The 12,397-nt window shown below is 29.4% G+C and overlaps 1 protein-coding gene and 1 long non-coding RNA gene across 2 annotated transcripts in view; both read left to right on the top strand.

Moving 5' to 3' along the window:
• The window catches only part of LOC136978108 (G-protein-signaling modulator 2-like), a 68,685-nt gene extending 60,627 nt beyond the window's left edge, over positions 1 to 8,058 (top strand). Inside the window, 5 exon segments of the mRNA XM_067273766.1 lie at positions 1,915 to 2,079; positions 2,180 to 2,384; positions 4,226 to 4,261; positions 4,264 to 4,457; positions 7,390 to 8,058. Of these exon segments, the coding sequence (XP_067129867.1) occupies positions 1,915 to 2,079; positions 2,180 to 2,384; positions 4,226 to 4,261; positions 4,264 to 4,457; positions 7,390 to 7,731 (942 nt within the window). The 3' untranslated portion in view covers positions 7,732 to 8,058.
• LOC136978115 (uncharacterized) lies at positions 5,382 to 5,635 on the top strand. Its single transcript, XR_010881174.1, has 2 exons — positions 5,382 to 5,512; positions 5,568 to 5,635. It is a non-coding gene; the product is annotated as an uncharacterized lncRNA (long non-coding RNA).
• Positions 8,059 to 12,397: the final 4,339 nt, after the last annotated feature.

The raw sequence follows: 12,397 nt of genomic DNA, 5'->3' as shown, positions 1-12,397 counted from the left end.
CAATTCACACATTCGGCAACTGACCTTTCTTTTTAGGCTGCTTTGTTGCCGGAAGTTAAAAATGTCTGTTTTAAAACACAAAAAACGTTCAATTAAAATTACAAAAATTTCTAAAAAAGAACCGGTGACATACAGACTGTTGTAAACATCCATCCATGCTTGGGGTTGTTGCTGCTTTTATCTACTGAGAAAAAGCGCTGGAAAATGTAGATTTTCGGAAAGCGGCCCCCTGGTGACGATACATGTAGAATTTCTTCTCTGAATTTTCGTCGGATTGGAGAATTATTTTTACAATAAGAAAACTCTGTCGCACCAGGAGGCCGCTTTCGAAAATCTACATTTTCCAGCGCTTTTTCTCAGTAGATAAAAGCAGCAACAACCCCAAGCATGGATGGATGTTTACAACAGTCTGTATGTCACCGGTTCTTTTTTAGAAATTTTTGTAATTTTAATTGAACGTTTTTTGTGTTTTAAAACAGACATTTTTAACTTCCGGCAACAAAGCAGCCTAAAAAGAAAGGTCAGTTGCCGAATGTGTGAATTGTCTACGAACGCAAGAAATAAATGGTGGTTCCTTTTTGGACAGACGTTGTTTTAATAATATAGCATGTATTCAATATAGTGGCCTTCTGTAGTGTGATGATGTATTTCTATTCAATTGTAATGTTCCCAGGCTTTTGTGTAGTGTGTGTGGTATCACACCTATAGAGGAGATAACAACAGGTACAATAAACACCCTATCCATCCTCCACAGATGCCTTATTTCCTGGACAAGTTCTGTGTACTTGCTAATTTTTTCAGTGCATGTGTTTTGTACATTGTGAGTGTTTGGAATGGATATAATTTTATTACGTTTATCAATGAGTGCAATGTCTGGTCTGTTGTGGTAAATTGTTTTATCTGTGATTATCGCTCTGTCATATTACATTTTGTGCATATTGTTTTCCAATACTGTCTGTGGGATGTATTTGTAGTATGGTTCGTGGATGTCTAATAATTTGTGTTTCTTTGCAAGCTCTTGGTGCTACTTGATTATGTCTATTAAAATAATGTGTGTGCGCCAAGAGCTTGCAACCCAGAAGTGATGTGTTGTATACTTTCTGGCATGATGTGTCATTTGTGAGTGTTGTATCTTTGAATATGTGTGTTCTGTAGTTTTTAGCATTTATGACCTGATCCTTTATGGCAATCACGAATCCTTCTGTCTCTCCAAAGAGGCATCTTTGAGCTAACCAGCTGTTTGACTCAGTTTTGTCAACTTAATAATAATAATAATAATATCTATTTATTTATTATATATATATGCACCATGCTGGGTAAAAGCATAAGTTAGTGTTATGAGTGACCAATTAATTGGTCTGGAAGCAGAGATTACAGAGTGGTTTGGGTAGCATAACTGGCAACATATCTGCACAGTAAGCAAGAGTTGCAGTTTCAAATCCCAATCTGGCTGATTTTTTCTTCCAGAATTAAATTTATTTCTAATGCTTAAATTTAAACACAAGACGACAGCTTAGCTGTCTACCTCTAACAAAGTTACTTAATTATTAATTAGCCTTTATTGCTTGATAAAATTCAGTTATTCATTTGATACAACACATGTTATTTTCTGTATTTTAAATAATTATTGTAAAAGAAATTTATCTGAAAATCTAAAATTTTCAAATTTTAGTTTTCTTTTTTTGCACTCTATTTCATTAAATTTATGATGATATTTTGAAGTATCAAAAATATTTGAAATTATATTTTTAACCTGCTCTTAGAGCCTTTGTTCTTTAAGCATACAAAAAACTAATTTTTTATTTTTACCATAGCATTTATTGTAATTTGTTGCATTTAAATCTGATTATTTTTAACATTTATTGCAAATGTTTAAAATAATCAGATTTAAATTAATATAATATTTATCTTCAGGCTTCTTCTAAAGATAATAGCAAAAATACCAGTAAAAGTGATAATTTACCACCTGTTAAAGAAACATCAAGCAAAAACCCAAGCAGTATTGAAAGCAGTTTAAGTTCAGAATCTCAAATCAGTATTTCGTATCCTAGTGAATCAAATGCTGTTAAAGATAAACAGGTAAAGTTATGTTAAGATATTTAAGATGTCTGCTATATATTAATAAAATTAAAGTTTTTGACTTTGTTGCAATTCTGTGTATTTTATTAAAATTTTATAGAATCCAGTACACGAAAGTCCATTAGATGAAGAATCTTTTTTTGATCTGTTGAGTCGATTTCAAAGTAAAAGAATGGATGATCAGCGTTGTTCCCTAGCACTTCTGGAAAACAAAGAAAATAATCAATTGTTAGGCAATTGTCAGGCATCTAATTCAGCATCTATTACAATGCCAAGAATGATTCATAGTAGTTCAGAAGAAGGAGGTTAGTATTTTATATATTAATTTTTTTCCAAGAAATAAACATTTTCTATATATTCCAATTAATAATTTCTGCAATTTTTAACATGTTATTCAAACTTATAAACTCTTTATCTGTTCATTTTAAATATTTACTGTTGATTTTAGTTTAACATCCATCTTCTATTAAAAATAGAGATACGACTAATATAGATATTGCTTTTTATTTAAGATTATGGTTGACCGTTTTTATAGAGAAATTGCCTTTTAGAAACATTAGGAATTCGTTATGTAGAAAATTTGTTAAATGGAAAATGGACTAGTAATGAAAAGAAAAACAGTATACTATAATGATGTTTTATTTTCTTTGAAATTAATAACAAAATAGTGTTAGGCATGGAAAAATCAAACAGAAGATATATCTTTTTATATTATTTCTAATTTTGATGGTGAGAAGAAAGATTTACAAACATGGGTGTGAATGCACTTGAATTGTAAGTGTATCTTGCCGTAGCTACGCATTGCCATATTAATGAATTGTAACTCTTTTTGTATCAAATGTTGCAGTGATGGAAATATGTAGGCTCTACAAATAAGTGCAACTATGGCATTATTTAGCTGCACTTATTCGTAGCTGCATTTTAGATGTGCACTCCAATTAGAACATATTAACGTTAATGTTAAAATTTAAATCAACATTCTAAAATTTGTTTTCATTTCACCTGAAGAATACATTCTGTACATGTTGAAAATGCTAGCAAAGTATTTTGTATTCATTTTGTGTTTTACTCAGCAAAACCTTATTAATGCCGATAGACAGTGCTTTTGAACTTTCATCTAACCAAACAATAACAGAGTAAATTAATTAAAATATCTATAACTGCGAGTCAGATAATACTAAGGGCTTATCACATCAATGATAATGGACACAAATGCTCAGGAATAAAGTAAAAACATTTAATAAAACAAAAAAGGGTGTTCAATAAGGTGACTACATAAGTATGGAAAATACTTATACTTACTTATATAGTCATCTTATTGTACACCCTTTTTTGTTCTATTAAATGTTTTTACTTTGATACCTGAGTGTTTGTGTCCATTATCATTGATGTGATAAGCCCTTACTATTATCTGCCTCGTGGTTATAGATATTTTAATAACAGTGTATTTTAAAATAAAATAAAAATAAATATTCAAATCTGTTTAAATATATTAATGACTTTCAGGAAGTCCATCAACATATCAAAACTTGTTCTGTGATTCAAAATTCCTAGCGAATGTGGATTTTTAAAATGCTGTCTAAGAGTACTCTCAAATACAGCTTTAGTAGTTAAAGCATAATTTAATGCTGTATTAGTAATATAAAATGTAACTTGCTTTTCATATATATGTAATAGCCTTTTTTAATTATCTGTATGGTCTCATCAATCTGTCATACTTTTTTTCATTATAAGCTTTATTAAAAATTCTAGCCAATACAATAAGATATAATATCATGTAATAGATTTCTTAAATTTCTTGTTCCTAGTTAAAATATTTGATCATATCAGATACAAATTTCTTAAGTAAATGATGAAGTAGTTAACTAAACCAAATGATTGTGGAGATGGCACATAACATCTGCATCTAATACAAAATAAATTTTAATTATTAGTAGTAGCAAAAAATAGCCTGATTAATTATGGCAATCATTTGTTTAGTATTAATACATTGGGCTTTGGGATGTTTATATATAAGTAGTTAACTTCTTATTAAATTATTTATTAATAAACCACCATTTATTCATTTTATGAACATTATTTTTTTATTAATTAACATTCTATCAAATAAAAAATGCTTTAAAAATTTTTGTCTTTAAATCTTTAGATGGGAATAAATTTAGAGATGATCTATTTGACTTAATTCTGGTATTCAGAGTAGACGATTGGATGAACAAAGAGCTAGTCTACCACGACTGCCTGGCTTAAATATACCAACTGCAACCAACATACATAGGAACAATAACAATAATATTGAACAAAATTTGTTACGACGTACTTCCGTCGGTAGTTCTACTCTTCCCGATGATGATTTTTTTGATATGTTGATGAGATGCCAGGTATGTATAATTTTATTGTCTAATAGCAAAATATATAAACTGTTGTTCATATTGAAATTGTGGTTTTAATTCTCTGTTGTTGTACAATTTCAAAATTATTTAAAGGCCACTTTCAAAATTCATAAGTCAGCAGTTTATATTTTATAAGATATCTCATGTAAATAAAATTATAACTTTTTTATTATAATATAAGGATGTTAAACAAAACATCTTCACAAAATTAAACTACTTTATTTTTACAATATGATTATTCAGAAACAGAAAATTTACAAAATTAGTTTCTTCTGTCACTAAATAATGATCTGTAGTTGATGGTTTTTCTGACTTTAGCCTTGATTCCAACCATCCAAGTTGGAAATGCTCTGAATTAAATTGGCAGAGTTTGGACTAGACAATCTATTTCAGCTCTGCATTATTTTTGGTAGACTGCCTATTTTTGTACATCTTCTGTTTTGGCCAGTATTGCCAAAATAGTAGGTATACTTCAAAACCTTATTTCACTGATTGAATCAGTAATCTTTATTTTTCAATTGGATACAGCTAATGAATACTTTCAATATTTTCTCTTTGCTGACATAACAGACTCTGTATTCTTCTGGCAGAAACTGTATCTGTTATATAATGCACAAATGTAAGATCTGGCCAGAAGACATACAAGCTGCCTGAATGGTGTTTCTTGAGAGATGGGGGCGGCTTTTTCTTAATATACTTCTTTGTTGATTCAGAGGTGAGAGGGTGCTACAAATGCTTGGGATCTTCCTATGGACCAATTATTATCTAAACTAACATTTTCTAAGGAAATTTTATGTAATGTTTAAATTTTGCTTATGGATTGATCTCATCTCAATCCTTATAATAGTATATGTTGTTCTTAGCCCAATCACTTTTGTCAAAGGTAAAATACAAGTTATTGTCCATAACAAAAAGTCTATTTGAAGCTTTGAAATCACCTTTGTGCATTTTTTGCAGCACAGTCCTTTGCAATTTGAGTTCATTCTTGTATATTTTGGGGCTGACTTTTGCTTTTAAAGGACAACGCTTTACTTGACTAGTATGTTTTTAATATACTGATGAGATATTTTGAAATTTTTTCCAAGTTTTCTTTGTGAGTGTAAACTTTTCTGACTGCCTTTCTTTCCAATGACTTTCTTTTGCTATCTGTAGTTTTAATTCTTTTTTGCCCACTCCTTGGACATTAACAAGTCTTACCACTTCCCAATCTTTCTTTGATGCTACAAACTGTCCTTGTCATCTCCACGGATTTTCATTCTTGCCATATCCACAAAATGCATAACTGTGAAGCTTTTCCCCCTTTCTGTTTGTAAAATTCACCAATTACAGTTTTTCTTTGCTTTTCATTAAGCTGCTTCATTTTTGGAATATTGTTACAACAACATGAATTTAAATCTATGGAGTCCAAGCAATAGTCTACGCTGGCATACTCTCAAATTTATTTTTAAAAGAATACCAAATATGCTTGACAATATTGTGCAGATTTTTACTTTACACACCTAAATTGTCATGACCTGCAAATATATAATAAATAAATTTTATTATTTTTGGTCAGAATTTTCAATTAGAAAGATTTAATCATAAAAATAAATTGTAAGAATTGTATATATTTGTTCACAATATACCAATATACACAATTGAGCCATTTATTTTGAAAGTGGCCTAAGTTCATTTATCTTTAAATCAAGATATTTCAGGGTTTGCATTTTAATTAATTTAAAAATATTGGTAACTGATAACATGGTATTGTAATATTTGCATTTCTAGAAGTGTTTAAATTACTTAACCTATAAACTATGACTTTCTGAAAAGTGGATCAGTTCACACTTCTGTCGAAGGTTTAGCTCTTTGTACCTTTTCTTTGCCATTCTAAAAGTTAATTGGGATCGGTGATTGAGTTATTGAAAAAAGAGTGAACGAAATGAATCTCTCACCTTTGAATTAAAAATCTACACAAAGAAACTTAACAATAAGCAAAGAACACACAAAGCTAGTTCACTTTACTGGACAAAGTTAAAATACGAAACACTTTGACAAGGAAAACTTCGATAGTGACCCAAGTGAGTTCTATAATAACAGAAATTTTAAAATTTTCCTCCAATGTTGCTGCTAAAAGGTGCACAGCACTGGTCCATTCCTATTGTTGTTTTCAGTTTATGACACAGATAATTTTAAATGTTTCAAATTGCCATTTCTTTTATTCAAGCTTCCAAAACATTATAGGAAATTTAGTTTAAACCCCTTATCTTTGAAGTGTAAATGATTTGAAATATTTATATTTGCAATATGAGCACTACAAATTGAATTACATTCTTTAAAATAGTGTTTTTGTTTTTTAATGGTCACTTCACTTTACACAAGATAATTTCTTACCTTGGGACATGACTGAAGTCTTGGTCAGTGGTCACTAAATGCAAATATATTCCCATTGCAAAATTTTACAAGGACCAGCTCAAAGTGAATTTAAGCAGGTTTCACTGTATTTTCAAATCTAAAGCTTCTAGATTTTCAGGTTATCTTTTAACAATTAAAGATAATGATTGCTTGATTTTTAAAAATTAGATAAAGATTATCAGGGAAAATCATTAAAACATTTCTGAAAGACTTGGGTACTATGGATCTTATTGAATCGTCCTATTTAATTGTGACTACTGTTACATTATGATTCATAATATATTTATAAATTAGGAAACATTTCATACATTAATTTAGTTAGCATATAAAGTGTTTCATCTTATAATTTCTTAATTGTGGTAAGAAACCTTGAGAAAAGTCAAAGTTTAACATCTTAAAACATTCTGTATCATTCATTAATAACACTTTATAGATATATGTGAATAGACAATAGTAGAAATAGTTTTTCTATTATAAAAGTTGTGACGTATTCAAAGCATTTTGTTACTATGCAAAAATTCTTTAGGCAAGTAGATTCGAAGATCAACGTAGCAGTATGCCAGACATTCTCCCATGTCGATCTCAAAGAAGTGGCCATTACATGCCTACACGTCATTCTTCATCCCCATCACATTGTCCACAAACTTTTCCTGATGACGATTTCCTCAGTCTCATTTTACGATTTCAGGCAGGACGAATGGAAGACCAGCGTTCCGCTCTTCCCGGAAAATCGTCCTCTCCGCCTCAAGAAGAAAATGATAACTGTTCCGAAATTGGCAATACGAGCAAAGCTGGAATTAAGCCGGCCGGATTGTTAAGATCTAGTTTAAAAGTAGGATCCAGAAAAGGTCAATTTTTCAAACATTAATTTATAATTTCAATCAATGAATGAAATATATAGAGATGTTTCTTATATTGAAAGTCTATTTTAATGTAACAGAATGAAAGAAGGAAATATATATATAAATATATATTTCAGATATAATGTAATCATAAACTTGTAACTATACCTTGATCAATTTTAAAATAATTTTAAAAGTTTTAATTATATGTTCTTCTAAAAATCTGTATTCTAACACTTAAATAATCTATACTGTTACGTAAAAATACAAATTTTGTTTAAATTTTACACTTTATTTCATACATATTACATGCAATTAATTATCTTTTAAAAGTTAAATCAACTTATCTTTAACGTAGGAATAAGTTCTAATATCTTCTGACAAATGAAATATGCTTTTAATAATCATTGCATGTATTCAAAACATTAATCATAATTTTTAGCAAGAAAGTATTTGTTACCACATTTATTTATTTTCAATCATCATTGGTGTAACTAATAGCAGTGTCCGGTCTGAACATTTCGACAACTCTAGGTCATTCAAAATTGCCTCGATTGGCATGCGGCAATCTCGTTAGTTCGTCGAGCTCGCAAATGTGTCAAAACCATCAATCTCTCCAGTAATTCCAAATATCTGAAAATCCTTTCCTTATACACTCATTTAGTTTATTATTGTTCCATTTTTAGTGTTGATTACTGAAATATTTGTTAAACAAATTTTTTCATTTACATATGGATACTTTGACCAGATGATTTCAATTTGTAACAGATGTGTTTATCTTGTTTGTTTGTCTTATATATTTTCATGTTTAGTTTATATTTTGAAGTAATGCTATTATTTTTGCTGTTTTACATAATTTTCATACAGGTAATTTTAATTATATCCTAATAATTCTTTTTGCTCATATTTTGTATATTAAGATCTATGCAAACATATTGTAAATATTATTATTTGTTGATATTTTTTCTTTTTTATACAACATTCATATACACACTTAACACTCACACACGTGCATACAGACACGCACACGCACACGCACACACACACACATACACACATATATATGAATTACATTTATGAAATAACTCTAATTTTAAGTCAATTTTCCTCTGATCATGTTTGTTGTTATATTTAAAAGGGATGTTGTTCGGTATTCACAATTTATCTAACAATTTTTAAAAATTATTTCTGTCATTCCATTTCCATATATTTCGAGTTCTTAAGTATATTTTCAATAAATATTTTGGGTAGCTTTTTCTTCTTTACTCATATTTTTATAGTTTAATAGTTTACTCAATATAGGTAGAAATTGTCATGTTATGCAAAGATACTACTAACATTTTTTCTTAAATTTAATTTTGAGCAATTGATTTATTTTTTGGCCATAAGCCACATTTAAAATTTGGATCTGACTCAGCTGATTCACATTCTAAATCATGCTTTTAATATCAAACTCGTATAATTTTGTAACAGAAAATGGGTTATTTCCAAATTATTACATTAGAAATGCATCTGATTTGCATATAATGAAAAAATATTTAATATGTAATTACACATAGCAAATAGTATTGTATATTTTACTTTATGTTACGACATTCACAAATTTAGACGTATGCTTTCTCGCCAGCTCGTTCGTATTCGAGTCGGTGCTTTATAGAAATAATTTACGACATTCCTAATGGCGTGTATTACATTTTCATTCTAAAAATTAAAAAAATGTATGTTTTTAGAGAGTAGAATGTAAAAGTCAATATTAGTTGTTATTGGTGTAACAGTAGGATATCTTAGAAGCATATACATGTAAATTATAATACATTGAACATTTTTTTGCATTCTTAATTTGTTTCTATAGGGCCAATATATAATTATACTATGTTGAACTATGTTGTATAGACTGTAATTTAGTATGGTTCATACAAAATGCATTACACTTAAAGAGGAGCATTTATACTTCTTCCTCTTCCAGTGTTTACCCAATTAAAAGGCATATTTATTTTATAAAACATAAAAGCAAAACAGAAATAAAGACAAAATAAATTAACAGTTGTACCAAGCTTAAATGAATTTGGCAATATCAATCATTCTAAATGCTTTTTTTAAACATAAAAGTGTTTGACATAATTTAACTAAACTTTGAATACAGATGTTGAGTTTTTTTCCTCAATAATAAATTCAGGAATATATAAGTGCATGGTCAAAGTCAAATGTAAGTTAACAAAAAAATCAATACTACTATAAGTTGACAGTAATAAAATATAGAATACAGATATCCTTGATTAATGTAAGTAATTAATCTCTCAATGCTAACTTGTATAACAAAATCACATTAATCAAATACAGTGGTGCTGTACTGTACCTCGGTACTCAATCAAACAATCCCACCCACTAGCACAAATTTTTGTTAATAAATATTTATTATTTGAATTTAGTCATACATAAAGTTTTTTAAGATAAAAATGAGTAAGGTTTCATTTTGTTTTAAAATTAATTAGAGCTGCCTACGTTTTCAGACAAAATTATACTTGATCCAGTGTTTTTTTTTTTCGTTAATGCATATGGAACACAATCATTATGTTGGTGACACACACTAACCATGTAAGATTTGTTTTAAGTTCACAAATTATTTGCCAAATTTTAACAATTTCTTCCCATAATTTCTCTTTGTCGACAGCTTTTGGATGCCCTGTATGTTTTGTATCCTTTAGTTTGAAATTTCCGAAACAAAACTTTAAAAACCACATCTGACGTGTCTGACATTTAGGAGTTTCTTCCCATAAACATGATGACTAATGCTATACAAATGGCAAAAAATAATCCTTTACAAAACTTAAAATGTATACTGGGTGTATTATGTAGGCTTTTTATCTGCAGACATTTTGATTTGATTTTACACAAACAATATGTGATGTAGTTTTAAAATAAGTGCTTCTAAACAAAGAATGCATCATATTAGAAATAATATGTAATTTAATTACAATAGCTCTGAAATTTAACACATCTCTATTGGAAATATCCTTGGCACAAAATGACAAATTTGCCGACAGATTACTTGCCGAAAAAAAAATCAGCTTTAAAAGCCATCTTTACTTAACATAGATATGTTAATTAAAACTTCTGTCATGCATATAAAGGGATTACCGCAATTAATTTTGTGCATTAAGCAAAAACCATGTAAAGCAAGGGATACCTGTATTTGAATATTTTTATTAGAATTAAAGTCTGCAAAATTTAGCTTTATTTATGCAAAACTAATTTCCATTCTCTGCAGTGTTCTAAAAGATGCTCGGATGGTCAAAGTGTTAAAGGCATTGGCCCGTCACTCTGGTATGTCTGGAATCGAACTGGTGCAAGAAACCCTGGGAATGTTTCATTGGTCTCCATCTTGGATGTATTGGACCATTTCTTGCATTTGGCCATCCCCTTGTGGGTCTGGAAAAGTGCACCCTTTGTGTCTATAGAGCAGACAGTAAAAAATGTGTGTTTATGTATATACTGTCTTTTGACCCAGAGTGAAACAGATGGCCACATATCTCCATTTATTGTTCTATATTCCCCTTCTATGATAGACAAAAGTGCAGTTTCAAAATATGGTATATGTCGGAGTCTTTATTTCTTTCCATGTTTTTACTACCAGGAAACATATGACAGGATCGAGATAGAAATTGGAGAGCCATTATGATAGTTTTTTTTTTGTCTGTTGATTTTAAATACAACCTCTTCAACCTTGGGTAAAAGACAACGAAAGTTAACGAACTAACGTTTTCGATTCTTGGTGGAGAATCAAAAACGTTAGTTTGTTAACTTTCATTGTTTTGTACCGGAAATCTGAAAGTTGAAGAGGTTGTATTTGATCTTATATGTACTGGTAATCATTTGTGAAGATTGTTTTCTGTTGATTTCATTTTTGTTTTTGAGAACGACTAGGTCTCCTTTTTTAAAATCTTCTTTACGATGAACTTTATCATAATATATTTTATTATTCTTGTGTGAATGTATGGTGTTATTTATAGCCATTTTCCTTGCAGTTTTCAAGTTTGGGAAAGTCTCTTTTATTAAGGATTAAATTGTGGTATGCCATACATTAGACATTAGGAAATTGGGACTGAAGTTTATTACGTCATGAAGAGTGTTGTTATATTCTTGAACGACTTCATCTGGTAATTTTGTCCAATACACGTTCTTGGGATTTTCATTTATCTTACATCATAGTCTTGTACACAGAGTTTGGTTTACTCTTTCACATAATCAGTTTGATTGTGCAAAATTAACTGTTATGAACTTCAGTGCAATATTTTGTTTGTCAAGAAATCTCATAGATATGCTGGAATTTATTCAAAAGAATTTATCTGCAAGAATTAGTTTTGGTTTGTTCAAATATTCGATCTTTTGAATTAGATTAACAAAATCCTTGACAGTTTCTGTATGAGAACAAACAGTCCATACATATCAAGTGAAGTGATCTACAGCAACACATAAGTATTGTATTTTAGAATTGTATCCTTGAAATCCTCTTAATGTGTTGATTTTAATAATTTCAAAAGAGTTGTTTGTCAGACCAAGCCACAATAGATCTTTCAGCTTTAGTGTTCAATTAATTTTGTTCTTTTGGCAGACCATGTACTGTTTGACCGAAGATGTTAATATGGTAATCTTGGACCAGTAGTAGCCCAAAGATGTTAAGGATGATAGTTA

This window comes from Centruroides vittatus, unplaced genomic scaffold, assembly GCF_030686945.1.
Source record: "Centruroides vittatus isolate TY-2023 unplaced genomic scaffold, ASM3068694v2 contig_488, whole genome shotgun sequence".
Taxonomy (NCBI): Eukaryota; Metazoa; Arthropoda; class Arachnida; order Scorpiones; family Buthidae; genus Centruroides; species Centruroides vittatus.
Note: the sequence above shows the minus strand (reverse complement) of the source record. Positions and strands in the feature narration are given on the sequence as shown.